Source organism: Lemur catta, chromosome 3, assembly GCF_020740605.2.
Source record: "Lemur catta isolate mLemCat1 chromosome 3, mLemCat1.pri, whole genome shotgun sequence".
NCBI lineage: Eukaryota > Metazoa > Chordata > Mammalia > Primates > Lemuridae > Lemur > Lemur catta.
In genome coordinates this window covers 37,769,887-37,794,785 of record NC_059130.1, presented here as the reverse complement: position 1 = coordinate 37,794,785, position 24,899 = coordinate 37,769,887, and the positions used below count along the sequence as shown (strand labels likewise).

Below are 24,899 nucleotides of genomic sequence, written 5' to 3'. Positions count from 1 at the left end.
GAGAAGTATTTTAAATCACTATTCCTGTTATATATGTATGTAAAGAATGAAAAATCCATAGTAAAATCTGGTAGGCAAAGAAAAGTCAAGACCTGACTTACTAGATTGCACATTAACAATAAAAGACACTTGGAAAGTACAGTTGAGCCTTGAACAACAGGGAGTGAGGGATGCTGACCTCTGTGCAGTCAAAAACTCACACGTAACTTTTGACTCCCCCAAAACTTAACTGCTAATAGCCTAATTTGCACAGGAAGTCTTACTGATAACATATACAGTAGATTAACACATATGCTGTATGTTATATGTATTATATACTATCTTACAATAAAGGATGCTAGAGAACAGAAACTGTTAAGGAAATCATGAGCAAGAGAAAATATATTTACTCTTCATTAAGTGGAAGTGGGTCACCATAAAGGTCTTCATCCTCATCATCTTCATGCTGAGCAGGCTGAGGGGAGGAGGAAGAGGAGAGGCTGGTCTTGCTATCTCAGGGGTGGCAGAGGCAGAAGAAAATCCAAATAGAAGTGGTTCAAGCCTTCAGTTCAAACACACAGTTCAAAGGGTGGCAGGTCCTACAATGCCCCTATACGGTAGGTGCTAGGACTATTATCACCCTCACTTTATAGATGGGAAAACTGAAGCACAGGACAGCTAGGTGACCTTGCCCAGGGTTGTGCGGAGAACTGTGGATGAGACAGGATTCCAGTCTGGGTCGTGTGGCTCCCTTGAAACTCGCACGCTATCACCCCAGGACAGCCACTGGATGTCAGCACACCCGACTGACGCAGCAGCTGCCTTTTATGCAAGAAAGGGGAGCAGCATTTACCAAGGGCCTTCTAGGTACAAAACACTTCAGCACACATTTTTCTAATTTAATCCTGTGAGTTGAAAGAAATTTTTTAGGGAACAAAATATGCAACATTTAGTTAGTGAAGTGATTGATTTGAATCAGAGGAGCTTTGTCCATATTTTTTAAATTGGAAAAATAACATTAGAGTAGACTTGGAAGTTAAGAGGATCAGTCCTGAGATTCTTCATTAACAAAGGGCTCTTTCCAGCTATTCACACCTGATCACACAAAAAAACCATTCTCAGAAAGACTTCAGGGAAGAGACCATTAGTGTGCTTTCTCCCCCTGCAAAAACCAGCCAGAGACAAGCATTTGCTATAAAATTATCTGGGTTTAATCACTATCAACATCAGAAAGTACTAAACCTGTATGTACAATTACACAGACAAAAAAAAATTTCTCTGTGAGGAGCAATTTTCAGCACATATAAACAACAAGAGCCGTTCCTATTTTGGATTTGAAAAGAGAAATGGAAATTTCCAAGATGCCCGCCACCCCCCACCCGCCGCGGGTCCAGTGACCCTCTGAACATCAATTTGCAAAGGCCTGAGGTAGGAAGGGAGGTATTAACAATATCAGGCACTCATCCTCCCCTTTCATGGCAGGGAGGAATTTTTAGGAAATGCTTTCCATCATTTATTATACTGATGTTCCATCCGTCTGCATCATTAGATTCAGTAGTTACCATGACAATATGATGCCTACAGCAATCTAACTTGATAGCCACATGCCAGAATGCGAAAAAATAGGACCAGCTAAGAAAGTGTGAGAAATATAATTAATCTGAACCACATAGAAAATGTGCACAAAACTGGGACCAAGAGGATCACTGCCAAGATGTCACTGAAGAGGGGACTATGAAGGGCAGCAGTCATCAAATTTCAGTGTAAAAACTTTGCTAACTGGAGCCATGTGTCAGTCTCTAAGCCAGGAGGAGTTGAAAGTTAGTCTAGAATATTGTTCTGATCCCCTGCCCCTCCCCCTCCCCAATTTCCTGCTACAGAGCCCAGTGGGGTCATGTTGCTTCCAGCTGTGGGACTATTAGGCCCCAACTTCTCTCAGGGTCTCATGCTGCCACCCTCAGTGCTGCTGCCATGTCACTCTGCTCATTCCAGCCTGCTCTTAGGGCCAGATTTTCCATCTGACAAAATAATTCCCACCATTCTTCAGTCAAGTCTTGGGAGACCCTATCCTCTTGCTTACTAAGTCCCCAGTGGAGGCAACAGGCGAGCACAAACCTCCGGGTCACGGACACGGCAGAGGGGCTGGGAGGTTGGGAGGAGGAGAGCCACGTGGAAGTGGCACTCCTGAGAGAGGAGCCTGGCGTGTGCTCACTCTCAGCATGGCTGGGTTGGATAGCGGCACTGCGCGAGGCGGTTTTGCTGGCTCTGGCTGGTGGCCATAGGCATCTGGAAGAGAAGAATAAAAGTTACACTAGTGTACTGACCCAAGCACGGCTCCCCCAGGGCTGCCCAGGTGGATGGAGCCAGGGACCCTGAGCCTCTCTCTAGGACACTTCCCAGGGCTGTGTTCTAATTATCCATCTTTACCTCCAAAGTATCATGAAAAGAAAGTTTATAAAGAGGGGAGACCAAATGATACATTAGCAGACTTAAGTCCACCCAGATCACCGAGGAACAAGCAAGCTCAGCTTCCCTGAAAGTGTGCGAAGATCCCTCATCCCCTGGACAGAGGGACACTACACCCATACCACCACCACGAACACCAACTGTGTCCCTTACATCTCAAGCCTTGTTAGAGGTCAAGAGCAGTATTAATAAAAGATACATTTATTGAGCACTTGCTGGGTACCAGGCCCTTTACCTACATATCTGTGAGGTCTCTACTACTAGCCCCATTATACAGATGCAGAAACTGAGACTTAGAAAGGCTAAATAAATGGCTCAAGTACTCACCTAGAGTCAGTGGTAAACTAGGATTGTAAACCCAGGTCTCCTGAATCCAAAACCTGTGCTCCTAACCCCTCCTTCTGAGGGCTTCCTTACCTGAGGGACCTGTGATGGGTTGTAAAGAGGAACAGCCCCTTTCAAGGAAGGAGGAGGAAGCAGAACACCAGGGCTGGGGAAGAGCTCAGAGGAAACACCCTGCAAAGGAAAAGAAGAGAAAATGCTCTCGGTGCCTGTTGCCAGATTCCAGAATACCGAGAGCATCCCTGAGCGTCAGCTTCGGTCAAGAGAAGCACAGGGGAAGGTTCCTTGTAGAACTCAGGAATCTCAGGCAAACAGACGTGGTTCCAACATAACCAACCCCTAGGTCTGTAGTGGCAATACTGGAAAGAAGAAGAAGCCACCATAAATTATATTAATAGTGTCATAAAAAGTGATACATATTCTTTGAAAGGCCTAAAATAGTATATTAATACTACCAGAGTACTCTAACCAGGCTGTAAGAAATAAAAACGTTTTGCTAACAATAGGCATGAAGACCGTACCGATGTAGACAACTCAGGAATGCATCACGCCTCTTCCCAAGGCCTCTGGTGGACTCCGGCTCCTCCTGGGACAAGGAAAGAGGCAGCTCCCCAGACTTCACTGAAGGAAGCTGCTATGGGCTAAACTGTGTCCCCGCCCCCCTAAAAATTCATACGTTGAAGCCCTAGCCCCCAGGACCTCAGAATGTGACTGTATGTGGACAGAAGGTCTTTAAAGAGGTAATTAAGGTAGGTACACTGAGGTCCTGTTGGTAGTCCCTAATCCAATAAGACTGATGTCCTCCCAAGAGGAGGAAATTTGAACACAAACACTCAGAGAAAGACCATGTGAAGACACAGGGAGAAGACAGACATCCTCAAGCCAAGGAGAGAAAAGAGGAAACAACCCTGGGGACACGTTGATCTCAGACTTTCAGCCTCCAGAACTGTGAGAAAATAAATTTCCGTTGTTTAAGCTTTCTAGTCTTGATATTTTGTTACAGAATTCTGAGCGAACTAAGGGGGAAGCTTTCTCCAGCTCCCCCACGAGTCAGGCCCTGGCAGGGCAGCACCTCCAGCCCACACTGGGAGCTCAGACCCTACGCACACGGGCACCTGCGGGGGTCCTGGGCTCCCACCCGTGGGCTGCTCACCTCAGACCCGGACGAGCCTCCAAGCTCAATGCCTACAGCTGTTCCTCCCCCGGATGCAGAGTCTCCTCCTTCGCCCCCACCTGGAAGACAAGTCAGAGCTATTTCCTCTGCTCAGGACTGAGAGGTCTCCAATCCCAGAAGGCACCCCCTCCCCCCGACCCTTGGGAGTGCCACATGGACCACAGGTTGGCAGTACCTATGCCCCTGGAGAAGGCACTAGCAACCGGCAGTGGTGGGGACGCGGGGGAAGGTGTCAGTGAGAGGCCCAGGCTAGCCTGGGGGGCAGAAGATGCTCTGGGGGTCTCCTGCTTTTTGGAAAAAGAAAGGCAGCATTGGTGACATTGGTGGCTGACAAATTCCTGCCAGCCTACTTGTATTCCCGTACCCACAACGACAGCCTCCCCTGCAACCTACAGCAGGGGTGCTCTCCCCAAAACACTATTTCCTCATGTCGCCCCTCTGCCCAGGAATCTAGGCTAGCTTCCTGTGCTGGCCCTCTCAGGTTAGCATTCTTTGTCCTGACTTCTTACAGTCTTTCGCAGTCTGCCTTTGCCCTCACAAGACCAATTTATTTCCCACAACCTCCCACCACGAAATCTCCGTTTCACTTGGCCTGGGCAGAGGCAGGGCCAGTGCGAGGGCTCTGAGGTGCTGGGCAGTTTCCTCTGAGAGGCCCGCAGCAGCGGCGGCTTCCCTGCCCCTCCCGCAGGGCTACCTCGGAGTCGGGACCGTCCGATGAGTCTTCATCTCCAGAGGGGGGCATGTTGTTGGTGGGCTTCGATTGAAACCAGCTGAACCAGCCAAAGCCTGAGCTCTGGAGGAGGAAGAAGAACTTCTGTGGCCTGTCGATTGGCTCCTCCCCGCTGACTGGGATTAACCCCCCAAGGTGACAGTGCAGGGGGCAACCAGAGCCCAGGCTCCAGCTCGTTCGGCCCCACCGAGGAAGGGATGGCAGGGGACGGAGGACAAGAGATGAATAGCTCCTTCCACCTTTGTGCTCTCTTTCCCATCGCCTAGCTTTTCTCTCCATGCAGTGTTTTGGGAAGATTTTTGATCAGCTTCATCGGAGGACTCCTCCTCATCCTCCTTGACAGAAATGGTGGAACTCTCAGAAACATTTTGCACTCTGGGAACCAGTGGTGCCTGGAACTAGAGAAAATAAGAACTAGCATTTGGATAGCACCTGACAGGTTACAAAACACATCTATATATACGTCCCCACCTGACCTGCTCAATGAATGAGATCATATCTTACTGATGAGGAACAAAGGCGCAGCCACGAGAAACGACTCGCTAGAGGTCTCAGGATAACGTCGGAGCCCTAGTCTTAGGGAGTTTGGTCTGCTCCCCTACCTCTCCAGAAATATAAAGTTTCCAGAACTCTGCCAAGACCTGGAGCAGGGGTTACGGAATGCTAGTGCAGAGAGGAAGAGAGCCAGGGAACGGCCCACAGAGACCCACAAAGCCCCCAAAACAGAGACTGTAGCAAGCACCAAATCTGACTCATCTTAGAGCTCATTTCCTAACAGACTTGCTCAAGATCAACTGTGAACATATGCACCAAAAGGGATGAAAATACACTCCTGCCCTTTTATATTAACTTTATTATGGCAAAATATACATAGCATGAAGTGTACCATTTTTACCATTTTAAGTGTGCAATTCAGTGACACTAAGTATATTCACAATGTTCTACAAACATCACCACTATCCATCTCCAGAACTTTTTCATCTTCCCCAACAGACACTCTGCACCCCCCATGTCCCCTCCCCACAGTCCCTGGTCACCTATATTCTACTTTCTGTCTCTGCATTTGCTGTTCTGTGTATCTCATATTAAGTGGAATCATACAAATATATTGCCCTCATATTTACATTTTGCCCTCTCAATAAGGCACAGTTGGTACAAACTTTGAAAAACACCTTGGCAAAACACAGAAAAAGTTTTATTTTTTATTCAAATGACTATAGTATTTAAAAGTGCACCAGGCCCTGTTCTAAGTGTTTTATATATATAATGACTCGTTTGATCCTTACAACAGTCCTGTGCGGTGGGTACCGTTATTATCATCTCATTCCACATATGAAAAAATTAAGGCTTGGAAAGGTTGAGCAACCTGTCGAAGGTCACACAGCCAGTGAGTGGCAGAGCAAGGGCTCAAACCTAGGCAGCCTGCCTTTCCTCCCAGGAATGTCTCCTGGTTGAGTAATTCAAGACGTAGACATGGGCTTATATACTAGGATGCCCATCACTATCTGTATTATATATGAGTGAATAAAGGCAGGAAGTGGGGAAAGAACAAAAAGCAACATACTCAAAACGCATGACAACGCGGGAATGACCAACTGAAACCCGAGCTCCCTGGAGGCCTTCTGTCATCGTGGCCTGCTGCCTCCTGGGCCTTGGTTCTCAGCTTCCCCTGTTGGCCCTCACTCTCTAGGCACAGTGGGCCCCTTGCTCTTCCTTAATCACACCAAGGGAGCTCACTTGGTGGCTGTGTTCTTGCTGTCTCCTCTGCCTGAACACCTGTCCCCTAGATACCTACCTGGCTCATCCTAAGCTCCGTTCTGATCTATGCTCGAAGTCCCCCTCAGAGCCACCTTCCTTGACCGCCCCTCTGAAGGAAGACACCTCACACATATGGCTGCCTACTTTTAGTCACCTTGGCTGGACTTGAGCACCACAAGGCAGAGCTGTGTCTGACCCAGTGATGCACCCCCAGCCCCTGGGACAGTGCCTGGGACATTGTAGGAGCTCAGCAAATATTTGTGAATAAATAAATGGATGAATGGTGCTACTTTCATACATGGGATTTTGTTATGCTAATATTAAAAACTGTATTTATAAATGACATAGAAAGTCTCATTATATAGTATTAAATAACAAATAGGAAATAAAGCTTTACATATGTTCTTAACCATTTAAAAACATGGATATAGACATATATACATGTATACACATATATGTATACATTTACATATATGTGCATATATTAAAAATATTGGAAGGGAAGAACTGAAATACTCAACTGAAATATTTGACTGTTGGATTAAAAGTGATGTTTGTTTGATTCTTTATACGATACTTTATTTTTAAATTTGTCTATAACAATAATGTACTACTTCCTTAGGAAAAAAAACAGTAAAACATAAAAGTTTTTTAAGACCTGCAGCCCTGTTTCTACTTGAAAAAGTGACGTGATATAACCCTCCCACCAGGCCAGGCTAAGGAACATCTGAGGTTTGGGACCAGCGGGGCCCGTTGTTGAGGGAAGGGTGACTTCAGCGAGCAGCGAAACAGAGTGATTAATTAGACCTGGTCACCGCCGAGACCCTCCAGCCTAGCTGAGGAGAAAAGACCTAAGCAGGCGCTATCACAGCTATCATAGATCTCTCTTTGAAATACAGCCAGGTATAAGTTAAAACCGGGAAATAAACAACAAGTCTCCCACGACAGGGCAGAGTATGGGGAGCCTCTGGCACTGCGGTGAGATGACGTCAGAGGGAACAGAGATCTGTGTGGCCAAAACTCAACCCAGCGCTGCTGCCTGTCCCCCTGTGGACACAGGTTGGTGGGACTGAGCATGGACAGGAACGCAGCCTCCTGCCCACTCCTGGGAGTCTGTGTAGGAAGGAAGGTGCACCGTGAGAGAGAGAGTGCTGCGGTGCTGGGGGAGTCTGCGTGCGGCTGAGAGGCCAGGGCAGGTGGTAAAAGCTGGAAGCATTAGCGTGGGCATCAGCTTCTTGTATGCTTTGTCCTCTCTCTCACCTGTGGTTTAGAAATGGCCTTTTGACCATCAGGATGCTGGAAGGTTTCTTGAGAGGCTGTGTTCTCTCCTGTAGCACAAAACAAAAACAAGAATAGAATTGGAAGTTGTGTGGACATAGTCGGCTTTCTTAACCGCAGCAGAAGCTCAGAGCCCATAACCCCAGCAGATCATAGTAAATGCAAAGTTGGCTTGCACGGTCCTCTAGATGCCAGCCACCCCAGGACCTGCTGGGCAACCCGACCTCTACCGCCAAGTTCGTTCCTTAGGAATCTTGGCAATCAGAGCCACGTGGAGCTGGAGCGCAGGGAGCCCCACTACCCTCCCTCGGCTGGTGTCTCCGTCTCGAACTGGACCTTATCTTAGAGGCTCTGTGGGGCCTCTGGCACTTCCCTGGCCTCACTCAGCATTGCTCACCCACACTCGGGCCCTGCCGTCCAAGCTCTGATGGGCCTGAAGAAACTCAAGACCAGGACAGAAACTGGGGTTTCTGCTAGAGTCCCTGCCAGTGAGCTCTTGGATGCAGCACTGCAGAAAGAAGACTCGGCCCGCGCTACGATGCATGTGAGGTGCGGGTGGCATGTTCTTCACTTCTCCACCCTCCAATCTCTCCCCGAGAAACTATGCAATGCCAGGGAAGGCCAGGACTGGCTGCCGCTTGTCCTGCTGTGCTTGTCCCAGTGGAGAAGTAGACAGGACTGGGAGAGAGCAATCCCCCTGGAATGCACACACAGCACCAGCATAGTGGCCAACAACCCGTAGGCCTCAGTAACACTCACACCCACCACTCCAACCCCCAACCCCCTCCTCTGGCGGTCCCTACGCCTCCTTCACTTGCTCGCTCCCCACCCAGACTCTGCACCCAAGGCAGCCAGCCTAGCTGCCAGTTCCTACCAGGGGCTGGGTGTGTCTGCAGCGTTTCCTCCCAGACCATTCCTCCAGGAACCCACGTCACTGCCACGCTGCCATCGGTCCCCGGTAGATGGGTCTCAGGAACTGCGTAAAGAGGCACCGGTGCCCCTGTCTGCCCTGCACCCCCTCCTGCTGGGTAGGAGCCGGGCTGCAGGGGCAAGGGTTGCTGTGGACTAGGCTGGGTCACGCAGGTCTGCTCAGGTGTCAGCCACAGGGCTGAGCGGTGCCCAGGAGCTTCTGAGTAGCCCTGAGGTCCAGAAAGATCCTGGTAGAAAGCGTTCTCTAAGGACACAGGGCAAAGAGAAAGAAGTGAGACCTGAACTGTGGCATTTGCAGACTGATCACACCAGAAACCTTCCTGCTCATGTCCTCTTTGGAAAGCAGACACAAAGGCTGCTTGATGTGGCTTCTATAGTGTGATGTCAGTAAACCACAGGGTGATTGTACGTTCACAGAGCTATTTCCCTCACTACCTTGTATGATCTCTGAGCCTTTAACGAGGGGTTGGAGGGCAGAAATTATCATCCTATCTAACTCTACATCTTTTTATTTTGGGACAAACTCCCCTCTAAGGAGTTTTTAATGGACTTAGGTATTTGAAATTTAGAAAGTTTTCAGTTAAAAACCAAAATCAGACTATAGAAATGATGGTTTTGCTTTTATTTATTTATTTTTTTCTTTTGAGACAGAGTCCTGCTATGTTGCCCAGGCTGGTCCTGAATTCCTGGCTCAAGCAGTCCTCCCACCTTGGCCTCCTGAGTAGCTGGGACTACAGTTGTGAGCCACCGCACCACACCCGGCTTTGCTTTTAAATAATTAGAGCACATTTGCTCTGGAAGGCACCTTGCTGATAAGACAAGCTAAGATGTGGACATGTGATTGGCACAGGCCACGGGATTGGCGTGGGCAGCCGACAGGCGTGCTCCCCCAGGCCCCAGGACACAGGCCAGGGAGGCAGCAGCCATCCAGAGCCCCAGCCTGGCTCTCCTCCAGCCCTTCACCTTTACAGAGACAGAAACCGGGACCCGCCCTTCCTTCCTGAGGGAGTGCCAAGGGCTGAGAAATGTCTGGAAGGGAAGAGATGAGAGCCCTCCCTACCCTACTGCGGGACAGGGACAAGTACGGAGGTAATGGGACACGCTGCCTGCCAACTTGCCAAGAGGCGTCCTGAGGGAAGAACATATCTATTCACAGTTATATGGCAGCTGACAGCTCCAAACTCAAGAGCTTCTGATGTCCCCAACCACAGCCTCTGGACCCAAGACAGTCATCCAGCTGAGAAGAAAGTATTAACACAAGCAAAGCAATTAGTTGACAATACAATGCAACACTAACACATCCAGGAATTTAAAACCCTGCACTGGAAGCAGAAGCTCTCACAGTGTGGGAACTGGGAAGCTTCAGGTATGTGAGGCTGGCAGGAGGCGTGTGGGGAGGCACCCAGAGGCTGGGGCAGATTCACACAGACCAGGAAGGCGCTCTGGGAAGGGCAGGGAAAGTGTCTTTGTGAATTACTTTATCTCGTATAATCAGAGCCTGAGCATCAGCTAGTTATATCATCAGTTCATCATTTTGAGTACCTGTTGCCATTCCTCCGGCTCCTGAAATATCTGAGTGAGCAGAATGAGGGTCCACAAGGTCTCCTATTAGCTTTTGCTGTTGAAAGTAAAGTAAAATCCTTTTAAGCAGCACAAAGAAAAACAAGAACAAGGAATAAGGAGGTTCAAAAATCAAGACAAAAAGAAACTTCCAGTGGGAGTGACAAGGTAAGGGAGCCTCAGCTGAAAGCTTAGGAGCTAGGATCACCCTGGTCTCCCAGCTCCACTCAGAGCAGGCAGAGCTGGCCGGAGACCAGGGCCGTCTCCTGTCCCCCGGACGAAGGGCAAATGGAAGGAATGACACCAGAGGCCTCGGCATGTGCGGCAGATGGAGGGAGGAAAGGCTGTGTGTGCTTCAGAAAATCCACTCTGTCCTTTCTTCAGGAGCAGAATGGGAGAAGGAAAATGAAGGAGGCCTGCCTGTTTCAATTACTGTTCTGATTACAGCCAGCAGCTTTTGCAACTGTCAGAACAAAAAGGAAAGGGCCAGAAGTCTTTTAGGCAATTGCCCTACATTACATGAAAGTGACACGGGTCCACTGTGATCCATTGTTCCTAGCGGAGACGGTGAAGCTTTGATGGTCATAAAACATATTATCTGGGACCTCAGGGAAGGGTGGCAAGAGTGACTGGGAAGGGCACCACACTGTGTCACACGCCAGCATAGGACACTATTTCCACACAGCAGGGACGCTCAGAGTCCCACCTTTCGCAGGACACAGACGGTGAGTCATGGGTGATGGGAGAGACCACGGCACGCGTGGGGGGTGGGGACTCACGAGTGTCAGTGCCCACCTGTGCTAAGTTGAGGGGAGGAAGAGGGAATCAAAGGGCCACCCCACCGACGCCCTGGCTCCAGCCCTGCTCACCTCCAGCCCCTCCTGCAGCCTCCGCAGCTGCACCAGCCAAGCTGGCTCCAGGCCTCCGTCTCCACCGCGCCTTTCTACAACCAGAGGATCTGACAGCTTCAGTTTCTCTGCCAGCTGTGCCAGGTTTCCAGACAGGTCCGAGGCAGAGGGTAAGACGGGAAAGAAGAGAGAGAAATAAAAGAGATGGACAGACATGGGGGAAAGAGGCAATAAGGGAAAAGGAGAGAGAAAGCCATAACTCACTTGAGAATTATATTATAAATAATAACTGAGAAACAGCAAATTCAGCAGATATCGTCCCAATATAAGTAAACAATTAACCCATTTGGGGAGTTAGATGCTAAATAAAATGTGAGGAGAAACAGTTACTCAGCTTTATTTCTCTGCAGAGCTGCCTGCTCCACACCAGTGCTTCTCACACTTCTGTGTTCGTAGGAATCACCCAGGACCCCATTAAAATGCTAATTCTGATTCCAGAGGTCTGGGGTGGGCCTGGGAGTCTGCATTTCTAACAAGCTCCCAGGAGATACTGCTACTACTTTGTGCTTCAAGACTTTATTCCATGATTAAGTCCCCAGACTTTCCTAATCATCTATCCTGGATCCCGAGCTCCTTGCAACCAGCAACCTGTTGGCAGAAATTTGGGGACTTTGGGGGTTCAGCACCACAAATTTTATGGGTTATGGAATCCAGCACTTGGGCCCCATTTAAAGCAAAACAAAAAATTAGGCTGTCTTTTTAGTCTCTAGCTAATGGGTTTTTCTTCAATTAATGAACAACTATTTGCTTGATCACTGTTTTCTTCCCTGGGAACCAAAGGTTGATATGTTTTTGTTTTCTATTTTAAATATATCCCACATGTGATAAAATATTCCATGCATTTAAAAGCATTTTAATAAGGATCATTTCCTGTTTTAATCACTAAAATATATTTTCCAAACCCAGCTTTTGTAATTAGAGTGGTTCACTGTAGCATGCAGTTTTACTGTACCAGAAAAGCAGATGCAAGAATGGATTTCTTGAGCAGCACACACATGGCTTCCAGTCCACCGACCCCACCACCGCCTGCCCAGAGCAGCCTTCTTTGTGTCGTGTCAGGCCTCTGCTTATCACCACGGGGCGTGCATACGTGGTCAAAGCCTGCCGTGGGCTGCGATTTTACAGCGTGTTCAAAGAAGATGAAATGTGGAGTCGAAGCTGCTCTACAATGGCTTTCTCTGAATATTGAAGATAAAACAACTGCAGAGAACCCTTTGAGAGGCTCACCTTGATGAGTTCCACTAATAGCACGGGGTGACTGCTCTCTCCCTGGCTCAAGACGGCCACGCCAATGGCTTCGCAGTAATGCAAGGCCTGGGACACGAGGCCGTAATCTGCCAGACGGGAAGCATAAAGGAGCTTATACACCTGCGAAGGGAACAAGGCCAGAGAATAGTCCATCCGGGCAGGGACAGGAAAAGAGCGAGACAGAAGTGTAGATAAGACTTCTTGGAAGTCAGCTGACTGCCAGCTTTCTCTAACTCGGACATCCAAATATCAAGAGCCTTGTGCCATTTGGAATATTTTATCTGTGCATGGGCACAATTACAAATCCAGCCCGCAATTCCTGCATTACAGAGAAAAGGATGGGAGTCACATCAGTTCAGTCTTCCCAGGCCCTGCTCACCACGGAGCGTGCGCTGGAGCATTTACTTACTAGGTAGCCACATCTCTGGAGGGCCTGCTGTGTGGGGGGCACAGGAGCAGGCACCGCAGGGACACATAAAAGAAGCAAAAAGAGACCTCAGCACAAGGGGCTTAAAGCCAGTGGAAAGTACTGACAAAAAGAGGTCAGTTTCCACAGAGGCATGAGTGACAGGGCAAACATGAGGGCTTTGGTATCAGACGGACCCAAGTTCAAATCTGAGGCCCATACTAGTGTGAAACATTGGGCTAGCTACCTCCTCTCTCTGTGCCTCAGTTTCCTCACTAGTATGGCAATACTAATACTACCCACCTCCCTGCTGGTTGTGAAGGTTAAATGAGATAATCCGCATGAAGTACGTAGAGCAAACAGGATGCAAGAGATGTGAGCTGGCAGCATATAAGCCCTCTGAGCCTCAGTTGCCTCTTTTGTAAAAGGGGACAATCATGTCTACCTCGCAAGATTAGAAATAACACACACGAAGCAGAATAGCACAATGTCGGGCATATAGAACACAGTCATAAAACTGGTTTAAGTCATTACTGTCAGCTCAGAGCTGCACCCAAATAACTAGGAGGTGGGATGAATGAAGAAGGGAAAGAAAAAGAAACCAAGGTGCCAGGAGAGAGGGGCTGATCCGGCAAGGCTTCGCCCAAAAAGGTGAGTCTTTGGCAAAATGCTTAAAGAATAGAAGACACAAAATGGGTCATTTCTCCATAATACAGTCATTTTCAAGGTTTTACTTGTTCTGTGCTGTGTTTGTGTGCGTGCGTGTTCCTGTTGCCGCGTGTGCTCTGAATGCCACGCGCCGAAGGAGATGGAAAGAACCGCTGCTGAGGTCTGTGCCTGTGGGGCTACTTGGGGCAGGAAGACGAGGCGCCTGCGTGTGGAGGGAAGCGAGCACGAGGCAGCAGGAGTTCAACGTCAGCTGGGGCCCTGCGGTCCCCTGGGGGAGCCCGCGCTGTGGCTGAATGATCTCGACGCTGCCCTGGTGCCTTACAGAGACTAACCCGCTGCGTCTCGTGCCAGCTCCATCACCAGGCACCACTGTCACCCCTGCTGAGACCACTGACGGCCACCCTTCAGTCACACGAGTCAGAGTGGTGAGGGGAACGTTCACGAGAGAAGGAATGATGCCGGATCTTGGGGCACACGGAGGATTTGGACAGGAGGATGACACAATGTCAGCAGTGGTCTTTATGAATTTCAGGTGACACAGGAACATCATGTAGAGAAGTTGAAAAAGAGGATAGAGACGGGCGCTGCCTGCACAGCTGAAGCCCTGAGAGGAAAGAGAGAAGGGTGAGGGCCAAGGACAGAGCAGGAGGGACTTCCCAAGGTAGAAGACAGAAGAGTCCAACAGAGACCTGAGAAGGAGCCTTGGAAGGAGGTGGGGTGGGCAGCCCATGGGCTGGGCTGGTGCTCCACTCCCCCCGGGCAGGGTGGCCGTGGAGGCTCAGGAGGAGGGAGAGCCATCTGGAGAGAGGAGCAGAGGGGCTGTTCCGGGAGCGAGGTGCGGGGCACAGGACCGCAGGCACGACTTTCAGGAGTGAGGCAGGAGCCTCTGGCAGAGAGGCCTCGGCAAGGTTTTGCTTTCGTATTATAAAATGCAGACCTTTGGGGGATATAAAAAGAAATCCTAAACCTTTCCATGTTCCAACTAATGAGGGAAAGTTCAGGAGATGAGTTAGGCCCAGCTGCTGTGCGCCAGATAACAAGGCCGGAAGCCAGTTGCCACAGATGTGTGGCACAGTGAGGGCGGTGGCCTCCTCAGGGTTCAGTTACCTGGAAGGAAGGGATGAAGGATTTGGGGCGGCCCAGCATCTGACAGTACTCGAAGATTTCCGTCCTCTGCATTGCCTCAGTTGTTGCAAATTTCCAAAACTCTTGACTAAAACCAGGGAATAACAATAGAAGAGATTGAGGTGTGCAGGTGGGAGGCAGACGCAGGATTCAAATCCTAGCAGACAGCCAAACACCAGCTGCATCCTTTCATGGGAGAGCTTCCATCCTGGGCTGATTCCTGAGGCAGCTTCAAAAGAGGAAAGAGATCTGGGCCCCCAGAGTGAACGTTTTGCCTCCTCTCCCTCTACCTCCTTGAGGCTGGGGAGGGAATGGAAGAGAACTCGGCACCAGAAGTGCTGGGAGACAGAGGCTGCAGGAACCATTTGGAGGGGGGCTCCCACCTCTTGCTGGAGGGTAGTAACTTAAGGCACGCTGTTCCGAGGGGCACTGGGTCCTCCTCTTACGCATGCTGAGAGCTAGCCTCCATGCCCCCAGCTCCTGCATGCACCTGTGAAAGGCACCCCTAGTCTGAGCAAACTAGCATACAAGAGGGGCCATGGGACACTCTAGGAACACTGGGACAAGAAGGTGTGGCAATGGATGAAGAGGACTGCTGAGCCAGAAATCCAAATGACAGTTTATTCTGCCAGTGAGGAAGAGGACTGGTGAATGTGCCCTGAAATCTCTCCCCACAACGACTTACCCTGGTGTCTGAAATCACAGTCACCAGGTTATTATTGGGGGTTAGGGCTTTCTCTCCAGAAATTTCCCCATGCAACACAACCATAGGTGGGGAGCCATACTAACCCTATACACATACCGTCACATCTGGCACAGAGGGGCCTCTTTGACATAAGTTATGTGCTGTCAGAGACCAGGGCCTGGAGAACGCAGGCTCGGAGGTGGGCGTGTCGCTACAGAAGTGGGCCACTTGGTGCAGCCTGAATGCCTGGATTCCAGATCCAACTCGACCACACACTAGCTGTGACTGTCTTAGACTAGTTATTTAACGTCTCTGTGCCTTGCTTGTCCTCTACACGTGAAGATTTAAAATATACATTCCTCATAGGGTAAATTTATTAACAATTAAAGGAAATAGTGCAAAGAAAATGATCGACACAACGTAAGAGTTTGGTAAATCTTAACTATCATCAGGAGGGGGCTAGCGAGATATAGCATGGGGAGGACACCAGGGAGCACACTGGCCTGTCCATTTATCCCTCCTCCAAGGGCTCACTGAGGTCCTTCTGTGTGAAAAGGCAACAGAGAATAAGGGATCAGTGGGACTCCAAGTAGCTTGTGCACTAAGTCATTGTGGGGGTGCTAGGACCCCCAACAGGGACAAAATATAAACTTCCTCCAGCTTCCAGTTTTGCCCAGGGTGGGCTTCCGGAACACGCCCACGGCTGCCTGACACAAGGCACAGGCCTTCACATAGAACATTTTTTAGAGGCAATCTCTGGTTATGGAGCCAGGGTGCCACCCAGTGGCAAGAAGGGCACACTGCAACCCAGAAGCACCAGCTTGCCACTTCCCAGAGCGGGGCTTGGGCCTAAGCCCCCAGTGCTGTGATGCGGCGTCCACTGGGCATCCCCTTGCCAGACCTGCACGGGAAACAATCCCACATAAGGGGACCAGCGGTAGTGACACTGACACAAGAAAATGAACAATGGCGACATGAAACCCAGCAAGGGCTAACATAATCCTGTGGGAAACGTCCTTTCCATTTCCTTCCTCCCAGGTCACATACCTGTGGCTGCTGCCCAGCAAGGCCAGGTGGTCTGTCTTCACGGTGTAGTAGCCAAAGGGCCGGTGAGCCATGAGGTAGCAGAAGTGAGCGGCCTCCACAAGCCCCTTCCCGGCTGCAGGTGGAGCAGAGCGAGAGCCAGTCAGGGAGCCCAGCCACAGAGGCCCCGCCGCCTGGGGGGGACCCCGGGGTCAGAGCAGAGAAGCCTCAGGGAAGTAAATGAACGAGCTTCTCGCAGCGTGAGTCACAGACCCCAAACCCCACTCTCTCCCACCAGCACTTGTGGCCTCAGATATTACATTTCTCTTCACCATTTCATGTTCCCCCAGGTGATTTTTGATTAGGAATTCTAATTTTTGTCCCCCTGAGGGTGATGAGTGAGCTAGAGACGCCTCCACCGGAGCCAGGGAGCAGCCACCGGGAGCGGCAGTTCCTAGATTAGGCTTCCTGGGGTACTGCTGCTTCCCCTGCTAAAGTCAGACAACAGAAGACTTTTCCCAGTGCTTATAAAAATCACATTGATTACCAAACTGTTCCCAATTTTAAAATGTTCTCCCACACATTTTGTATCGGCTCAAAATTGAGTTAATTCAAGTGGGGTTTGTACCTGGCACGCCGTCTGGCCCTCAGGAGGGCTTGACAAACATGAGGGCCGTGCGCGGCCCCCGCGGACTTGGCACGACCGCACACACGGCTACTTCGAGTTTGGCAGAGCACTATTCCACAGAGCTCCGCAGAACACCATGATTTCTAGATGTTCTGCCCGTTGGCCAAATTTGAGAACCACTAATCTGGAACATGTATAAGGCCACATTCACAGAGAAATGATAGAAATAAAAGCTACAGAGTTACCCAGGGTAGTTCAGGCAAAAACAGAATTTCCTGTCTGATTGAACTGGTCACTGGGGACTGATGTCAGTAAGGGCAGGGTGCCTCATGACTTCACCCCATCTACAAGGGAAACCCACCCAGGGGTGGAAAACCATCTCTGACAGGAGACTCCTACAGCAGCAGAACACCACGTCTTAGGGCCTGGACCGCATTAGCTCACACCAGAGATTCTGAGAAACAGAGAGGCAAGAAGGACACGCCTTTCCCTGGAGTTGCTTTCCCCAAAACACTGAGGCTCTAGGAAAAAGCCCAGGCATAGACTCTGGCCCTGCACAGAATCAAAGAATCTAAGGACAAGATGTTCATAGCTGGCCTGGACATACCCTAGAGGAGAGGAGGGGACAGGGCCAGTGTCTGCTCACCCAGGGTGTCTCCCATGGTGACAATCGTGCGCTGGTGCAGCTCCGCGTCCCCAGCCTGGTTCGACAGAATCACAGCCAAGTGAGGCCTCCAGTCTCCCCACTGCTTGTCCCCACAGCACTGGAAAACAGCAGAAAATAATGAAAACGCACAGGATCGTTTAGGACTGGTAAGAATGTAGGTAAATAAGGCTGTTGTCTACTTCCTGTTTTGGAGTTCAGGGAATGCTCACTAGACCGCCTGCAATGCTGCCAGTCATTGACTTAGAGCTCTCTTTTTAAATAAAGCAAAACTCACAGAAGGATGGACAGACAGGACAGATAGACAGTTACTTACAGATACATAAAAACATACGGATGTTGGGAAATAAATAAAATGACATTGCTGGTCACTTATTAATTTTCAAATTTCTTCCCAGTGCCCCTACCCCAAATAGCTAGACACAAAACCCAGAAAAACCCTGATGTGTCAGTGGGAGAAGGAAAATCAACATACTTAGCTCACAGCTAGAGGGGGCATTTCCTTGTCACAGCAGTCAGGGGGACGTAGGCCTGTTTCATGCCTTACCAGACGGTGAATGTTCTGTTTTTACAAAGTCCTTTCACACACATCGTCTTGTTTAATCTTCACAACAACCCTACGAAGTCTAGTTCCTACCTCCACTTTAGGAATGAGAAAATCAAGCCACCTGGGCCCACCCAGGACTCAATCCTGGTTCCCCTGCCCAGCCCAGGGCTATGCCCCATTCCTCGGGCGGCACTGCAGCGGCAGCAGAGAGTACACAGGGGAGTCAAATGCGACAAAGCCCCACAAACACTGTGCTTTCCCTACCGTTTGCCCTAAGGACTCCCTTCTAAAGAAGGAGATTTCAAGGCACAAAATATCAATAAAGAAATAATATAATGCCTTGGAAACAACACAGGCCCTAGATTCAACTCAAGTCCTGCATCTACTGTGTTACCTTGAGCAACTTTCTTAATATCTTTGAATCTTTGTTCTTTCATCCCTAAAATGGAGATCATAATTTCTACCTAACAAGGCTATTGTTGATAATAAAATAAGATAGTATGTAAAGCACATAGCATCGTGCTTCACTCTTGGTTTGCACTTCGTAAATTACATGTAGGTGTAAACTCACACAGAGAAAAGAAGTAATTTGCAGACTAATCTAACTTCCAGTTTGTTACATAGATGGGTAGAGCAGGGAGATTGACAATAATAACTAAGATCTGGAGGTCAAAACTATTCCCAATTATTTGGTCTTTGTGTAATAATTATACCAAGGAATCAAAGATGCTTTATCCAACTCCAACTCCATTTGCCTGGGCAATGCATCACAAATGAGGATGATGAAGATGATAATAAATCATGATAGTAATAGCAGTTCTCATTCATCACATTCAGAACATGAACCATACCCTGTGCTAGGCATCTCTCCTACCAATGATCACATGTGCTAGATACCATTATTGCCCCCATTTTAACTTGTAAGCCAGGCACCTTCTTGGTGGAGCTAAAGGAACCAGTGAAAGAGAAGAAAAGCCCTTGCTTAAAAAAATAAAAAAATTAAAAAAAAAAAAACAGACGAAACTTGGAAGTCATTATTCTGTCTCCTCCCTGGGTGATTTGGAAAAAATCACTGTAAGTAGATCTATGGTGGGACAGGGGAGAGAGAACACAAACATTTATTAACAAGACTTCTATGGGCCACGCCTGGTGGCTCATATGTTCGGATATTCTCTCTCTTTTAAATTTCAGAATAACTCTACTGGTTGGGCACTAAAATCCCCACAGAGATGAAAAACTGAGGCTCCGTGAGAATAAGGCACAGAGCCCAGCTCACGTGGCAGTGGGCAGCAGGGTCTGGGTCAAACGCATAGGAACCGGCGTCTGCATCGTGCGGCTGCCGCTCCCCTCGTGCAACCCAAGTCTGTCCTTGTGGTGGATGCCAGGATGTGGGAAACGCCCCCACGCTAAGGTCAAGCACTGCACTGGCACGTTACCTCTGGCTCCTCGGCTTTCTCACGTAAGAGCAGGGGAAATTTAACTAACTTTCCTCTTGCAATAAGACCCAATGGACCACAGCTAATTTTATCATTTCCTGAACTTGGTGCTTTGTGACATGATGCAAATTTGCGGTAGAGCAGGGGACAGTCAGCTGAATTGTGAGGTGCACTCTGTGTTACAAATAGCCAGTTGATTTGATGATGGGGCATGAAAGCCACCATTTCTCTTTTCTTCTTAGAATTATCCATAAGCAATAAGCAGGACAAATGCAAAGGTGTGAAGTCCATTTTCATTAAAACTAGTGTTCATCGCAAACACATGTACCCTATAGATACGTACAGCTTTTATGTACCCATAATAATTAAAAAGAAAAAAATATTTTAAACCCAGCCTCAAGATAGGAGAAAAGGCTGCCAAGAGTGCTGGAGATTGAACAGAGGTGCATTCAGGAGGAAGCAGAGACAGGACATGAGAGAGAGGGTCCCCCAGCAATCTCCATTGGCAAGGAGAGGCATAGACTACACAGGATCACATGGAAAACTCTGGGTCATGCGGAAAGTGCCAGATGGCCTAGAATACGGCCCTCACCCTCCCCCAGCACAAACCTAATGTAAATAACTGGCCCAGGAAAGATTCAACTCCTTTAAAGGTGCATACTGTCAAGGAATAAGCACAAAATCTGCTCAAAGATACCATAAGATAGAAGGAGGAATATAATATGTAAAATAAACAGAGAGCAGGAGAACATTGACCACAAAGATGTTACCACAAAACAAATGAGAAATTGTCACCAAACATTTCAAAGTGACTTTAAGCAAAATAGTGAAGCAATTTCTTCTGTAAGCAGGAGTATAAATCTGAGCCATAAGAGCTCAAGGAAGAGACGGTGGACGGTCGTGGAGACCTGCAGAGTGCAGGAGCGAAGCAGGGCAACCAGGCCAGAAAGACAGAGAGGGAGCTGCATGAGGCAGAGACACCGGTGAGAACACATCAGGAGATACCAACGGTGGAGAGAGAGAAAAAGAAAGAGGGAAAGATGAGGAGGGAGGGAGAGGAAGGAAAAGAGGGAGAGAAAGGGAGAAAGAAAAGAGAGAAAAAATTCTTAAAGAAAAATTATATACGTAATTCATATTCATATATTCATATATATTGCATATATATATACACACACGCAGATTTCCTGAAAAGAAAACCAATATAATGGAACAAAACAAATATTAAAGGATATAATTTACGAAAACTTCCCTGAACGCTAAGACATGAAGGTGCATATTAAAAGGGCCCACATATGCCCTAACGAAAAACTGACCCAGAGAGTCAACACCAAGTTGTTACCCATCAAGTCACTAGACTCTCAAGACAAGGAAGGAATGCTTTGGAACAGAAAGATCAAGTCTCTCCTAACGAGAAAACTATCAGGCTGGCCTCAGACTTCTCAGCCAGATCCAACTCTAGAAGACATAAAATCCAGCACGCCCAGCTCTGAGGCGCCAGCTGCAGGGGTGGGACGCCTTCCTGCAAGTGGGGGGCAGCCCGGCGGGGGCAGCGAGCGGGCAGCAGTGGGGCTGTGGGAGAGCAAGCTGCAGGCTCTGACAGGTCTGGGGCTATCTGGGCCCCACTACTCATTACCTTGAACCTCAGGTCATTTTACACATTTGCCCCTCGGTTTCCACATCTGCAAGACAGATGATAAGTACTACCTCCACGTGTTAAACGATATAATATGCATCAAAGCACTCAGCACAGGGCCGGGCACGCACATGGTAGGGACTAACAAGCTAGCATCACCATGCTTCATCCTGAAGGCCATGCTGCATTCCCGAGCAGCCCCCACCCCTTAGGATGCTGGGTGTTGAAGAAATCCCATCACAAGAGTACCGTGGCTGCTTGTGGAATCCTCCCCGACATGAGCTGGAAGAGGGTCTGCAGGGGGTCGTTGCGCGCCAGTGTGCTGGTGAAGCTGCGGAGAGAGGGACAGTCAGGGAGCCACACCCAGGGAGCCTCTTTCCCATTGCGAGTGAGGCTCTGGGCCTTGCATATTTCTGTTTGGTTTTGGCACCTTCTTTTGGAATACGAGCATCTCTTTGCTTTTTGCTATACCTCTACCACACCCTCCTTTGGGGGAGATTGGCAGGGTCTTCATTCTATCACACTCCCCAAGTAGATCTCATCATCAGGAGGTACTTTCTGTACCTGAGCCCTGACAGCTAATTCTGGAATAACAGCTGCTGTAGGCTTTGTCCTATCACTGAGAAAACACACCGCCATCGCAAAGGCCCCTGGAGGGCTGCAGCAGTTTAGCTAGAAGCTCTTCTCCATGGGACCCTCCTTCCCCGAGCTCCTACCCCTCCCCGACCACCCTCCCCTGTGCCAAGTTCACAGTGCTCAGTGATGTTTTTCTGGCTCATCACAAGCTGGGTCTGTAGTACTTTACTTATTTTCAGTAACCAAAGAGGCGTGGAACAGGGCCCAGAAATGATCCTGCTGATGACAAACCCTGGGATATGCTTAACAAGGATATAATAAGCTCTACAGCTGACTTGAAATTTAAGCATACTCAGTAAGAGAGATTTTTTACAATTCACTGGGCCCCATCAAAAATCAATGGCCCAACGCAAAAATCTGTAGCAGAGATGTATGCCACAATGTGGGGTTCTGGGATGTTCGTTTTCAGAACCCACGGGAAAATCATCCTTAGAAAACCATTGTTTAATGGCACCCTTGCCACAGGGGCTCAGCATACTCATCGCAAGACGACGTCAGTGTTCCTCACCATCCCAGCCTCCGAGCATAACACAGTGCGCAGTGGCATCACTGCTCCCTGGGAAAACTGGGGGCTAGAGCAGTAAAGAGACTTGACTGAGGCCATTGTCGAGAATAAACACCCAGGGAGTGTGACAGCCATTAGGCCCACAGACTGAACTTCAAGTGGACATGTCCTTCTAGTCCAACCTCTGCCCAATAGGATTTATAGATAATCCAAAATGCATTAAGCCGAGAGGGTAGCTTCACAGCTTTAACCGACACTAGGTGACAGACACTTTGAGGCAACATCCTTCTCACTGCCTGACCCAAGCCTGCTCCTTGCAGGGGGCTCCCCATCCCACCCACCGCAGGTTTGTCCCTGGCAACCCACGGATGCTAACTGGGGCCTGGAGGACTCCTTCAGAAACCCTTTGCCACCCAGCTCCCCTGTACCCGCTGCCTCCATTCCATCCTGTTCTCTTTTACTGTTCATCTCCCTTATTCCAAATGTCTGGCTGTGATACCCCCTTCCTTCCACCCCCATCTTGTCCTGGTTTGGACGTCGTTCCTCATCCTGCACCCTGGCGCCCAGATCACGGTGTGCTGGCGTGATTTCTAACTCAGCACAGCCCTCAGTCTTGGCACCCTCCGCTGCCGCACATGTAGACTTCTGGATCTAATTCCCGGTCCTATTACCCTTTTCCTGGAGTGGCTCACAGTCCTGCTACCCCATTCCCCCACCACCCCTCACTACCCACACCCCTCTGCAAGACTCAGCAGCAGGCAACTGCTCACATCAAAGGCCTCAGCTTTAAGGCCCTATCAGGTACACTCCAGTGATCACCTTTCCCTCACTATTGGAACTAGCTAGAATAGCCCCTCCAAAGAGAGAAGATGACCACAGTTTAGAAATATACTTAATTTTTAGAAACTCTGACCCTGGGAAATTTTGCTAAAATGTTTTATTCAATTTAGCAGGTAGAAAGAAGGCATCTGTGTCTAGGATATAAAGAATCTGGAGAAGAGAACTGCTATCTTCAGCTCAGAAAAGAGAACTTGGAAAGATGCTTGCAGTGTGTGGCTTCTCAGTGCATCTTGCCTCTGTCCCCACCCTCAGCACCACCTTTGGGGGCAGCCCTCGCTACTCCATCCATCTGCTTTGCAAGTCCCGACTCACCCACTCATGACCCAGCTGTATGTCCTTGGGTCCATCTTGCTGGCTAAGAACAAAGCGTGGCCCCACAGGTGGTTCTTCATGGCCCACTCCAAGGCTTCCTGAAAACCAAAACATCACATTCAATAGCGCCTTACCCACCTTCCTCTGACAACAACTTCCTGCACTCAGGCACAGCTACATTGGAGGCTGGGTTTCCAGGAAACTCTTAGGGCCTTACATCTGAACATGAAAAAGGAATGGCAAGGAGCCAGGCTCGAACTGGCATAGTATCTGTCTTTAGCCTTCACTTTTGTCAAAGTCCGTAACGCCATTCCACTAGCTCCCCTCAAACACAGTTGCCAGGTAGCCCTGTCCCATTAGCAAAAGTTACCAAACATTTGAATGAACCTAAGCACCAAAAGTGAGAGATGCACCTCACCCCAAGGATTGAGTCTCAAACCATAAGTAGCAAAATGGTATTCGTGGGGGCATATTAAAGGAGCAATGCCTTTTTTCACTGTGGTGGAGACTGACAATTTTTCTCCTTCCTGGGCAAAGAGCTGGACTACATTTCCCATTTCGCTTGCACCTACGTGCAGCTAAGTTCTAGGCCATGGGATGGAAATGGACGTACTATGTGCTACCTCCAGGTTTAGCCCATAAAACTACCCACACCCAGTTCTGCATGTGTTTTTCCCCATGTGGTTGCCTGGAATGCAGAGGACTCCTGGGAAACTTTAGAACCTGCAAGTTGGAGACAGTAGAGCCTCCAACGTGCTGCATCCCTACTGATTCCCCGGAGGAGGGCTGCCCCACTGAGTGCTCATTGCCCGGTACTCTTACATGAATAGAACTAAACTGCTACTACAGTTAAGTCGGTATATGTGGCAGTTAACCTATCCCGCCTAATACTATAACTAATTGCTTGTTAACTATCAAGTACTTTCATATGCCAAATTACCAACACTATTAACTAGGTGAAGCAGTTCAAATTTTAAAACATACACAAATATTTACCATTTCATTCAATTTTTGGAATTATTTACTAAGGGCCTATTTATACGTGAGCTTTTGAGCTGGCATTAATAACTTTATATTAAAATAATATGATTTTTGGATGGGAATCACTAATGAGATAATTCCACCACGAGTTGAAAAGTTCTTTAATACTCTCCCATGTATTCTTATTTGAAGAGAGCAAGGGTGCAAATTCAACCAGACACATTTAGGGAATTCAGCCACATGTACAATGCAAGTAAAAAAAATGACATTAAGAGTTGCTCCTTTTGTATGTTTTAACTATTTAATGATCTTTTTCTAAAGCAGTCACTAATGCTTTGTTGGGAATCACCAAGTTTATTCAAAAATCTACTCCTCCAAGACTATAATTTAAGAATAAGTGAAGAAATTGAGAATTTATATTAAGAATATCAATTTC

General features: G+C 48.6%; 1 protein-coding gene across 1 annotated transcript in view; it reads right to left on the bottom strand.

Moving 5' to 3' along the window:
• Positions 1-1,167: 1,167 nt before the first annotated feature.
• Positions 1,168-24,899, bottom strand: part of SEC16B (SEC16 homolog B, endoplasmic reticulum export factor) — a 37,397-nt gene continuing 13,665 nt past the window's right edge. Inside the window, 17 exon segments of the mRNA XM_045547287.1 lie at positions 1,168-2,226; positions 2,229-2,265; positions 2,863-2,961; positions 3,941-4,020; positions 4,137-4,248; positions 4,656-4,754; positions 4,931-5,089; positions 7,710-7,777; positions 8,602-8,901; positions 10,200-10,275; positions 11,087-11,200; positions 12,353-12,493; positions 14,556-14,661; positions 16,306-16,417; positions 17,556-17,673; positions 21,439-21,520; positions 23,483-23,580. Of these exon segments, the coding sequence (XP_045403243.1) occupies positions 2,102-2,226; positions 2,229-2,265; positions 2,863-2,961; positions 3,941-4,020; positions 4,137-4,248; positions 4,656-4,754; positions 4,931-5,089; positions 7,710-7,777; positions 8,602-8,901; positions 10,200-10,275; positions 11,087-11,200; positions 12,353-12,493; positions 14,556-14,661; positions 16,306-16,417; positions 17,556-17,673; positions 21,439-21,520; positions 23,483-23,580 (1,926 nt within the window). The 3' untranslated portion in view covers positions 1,168-2,101.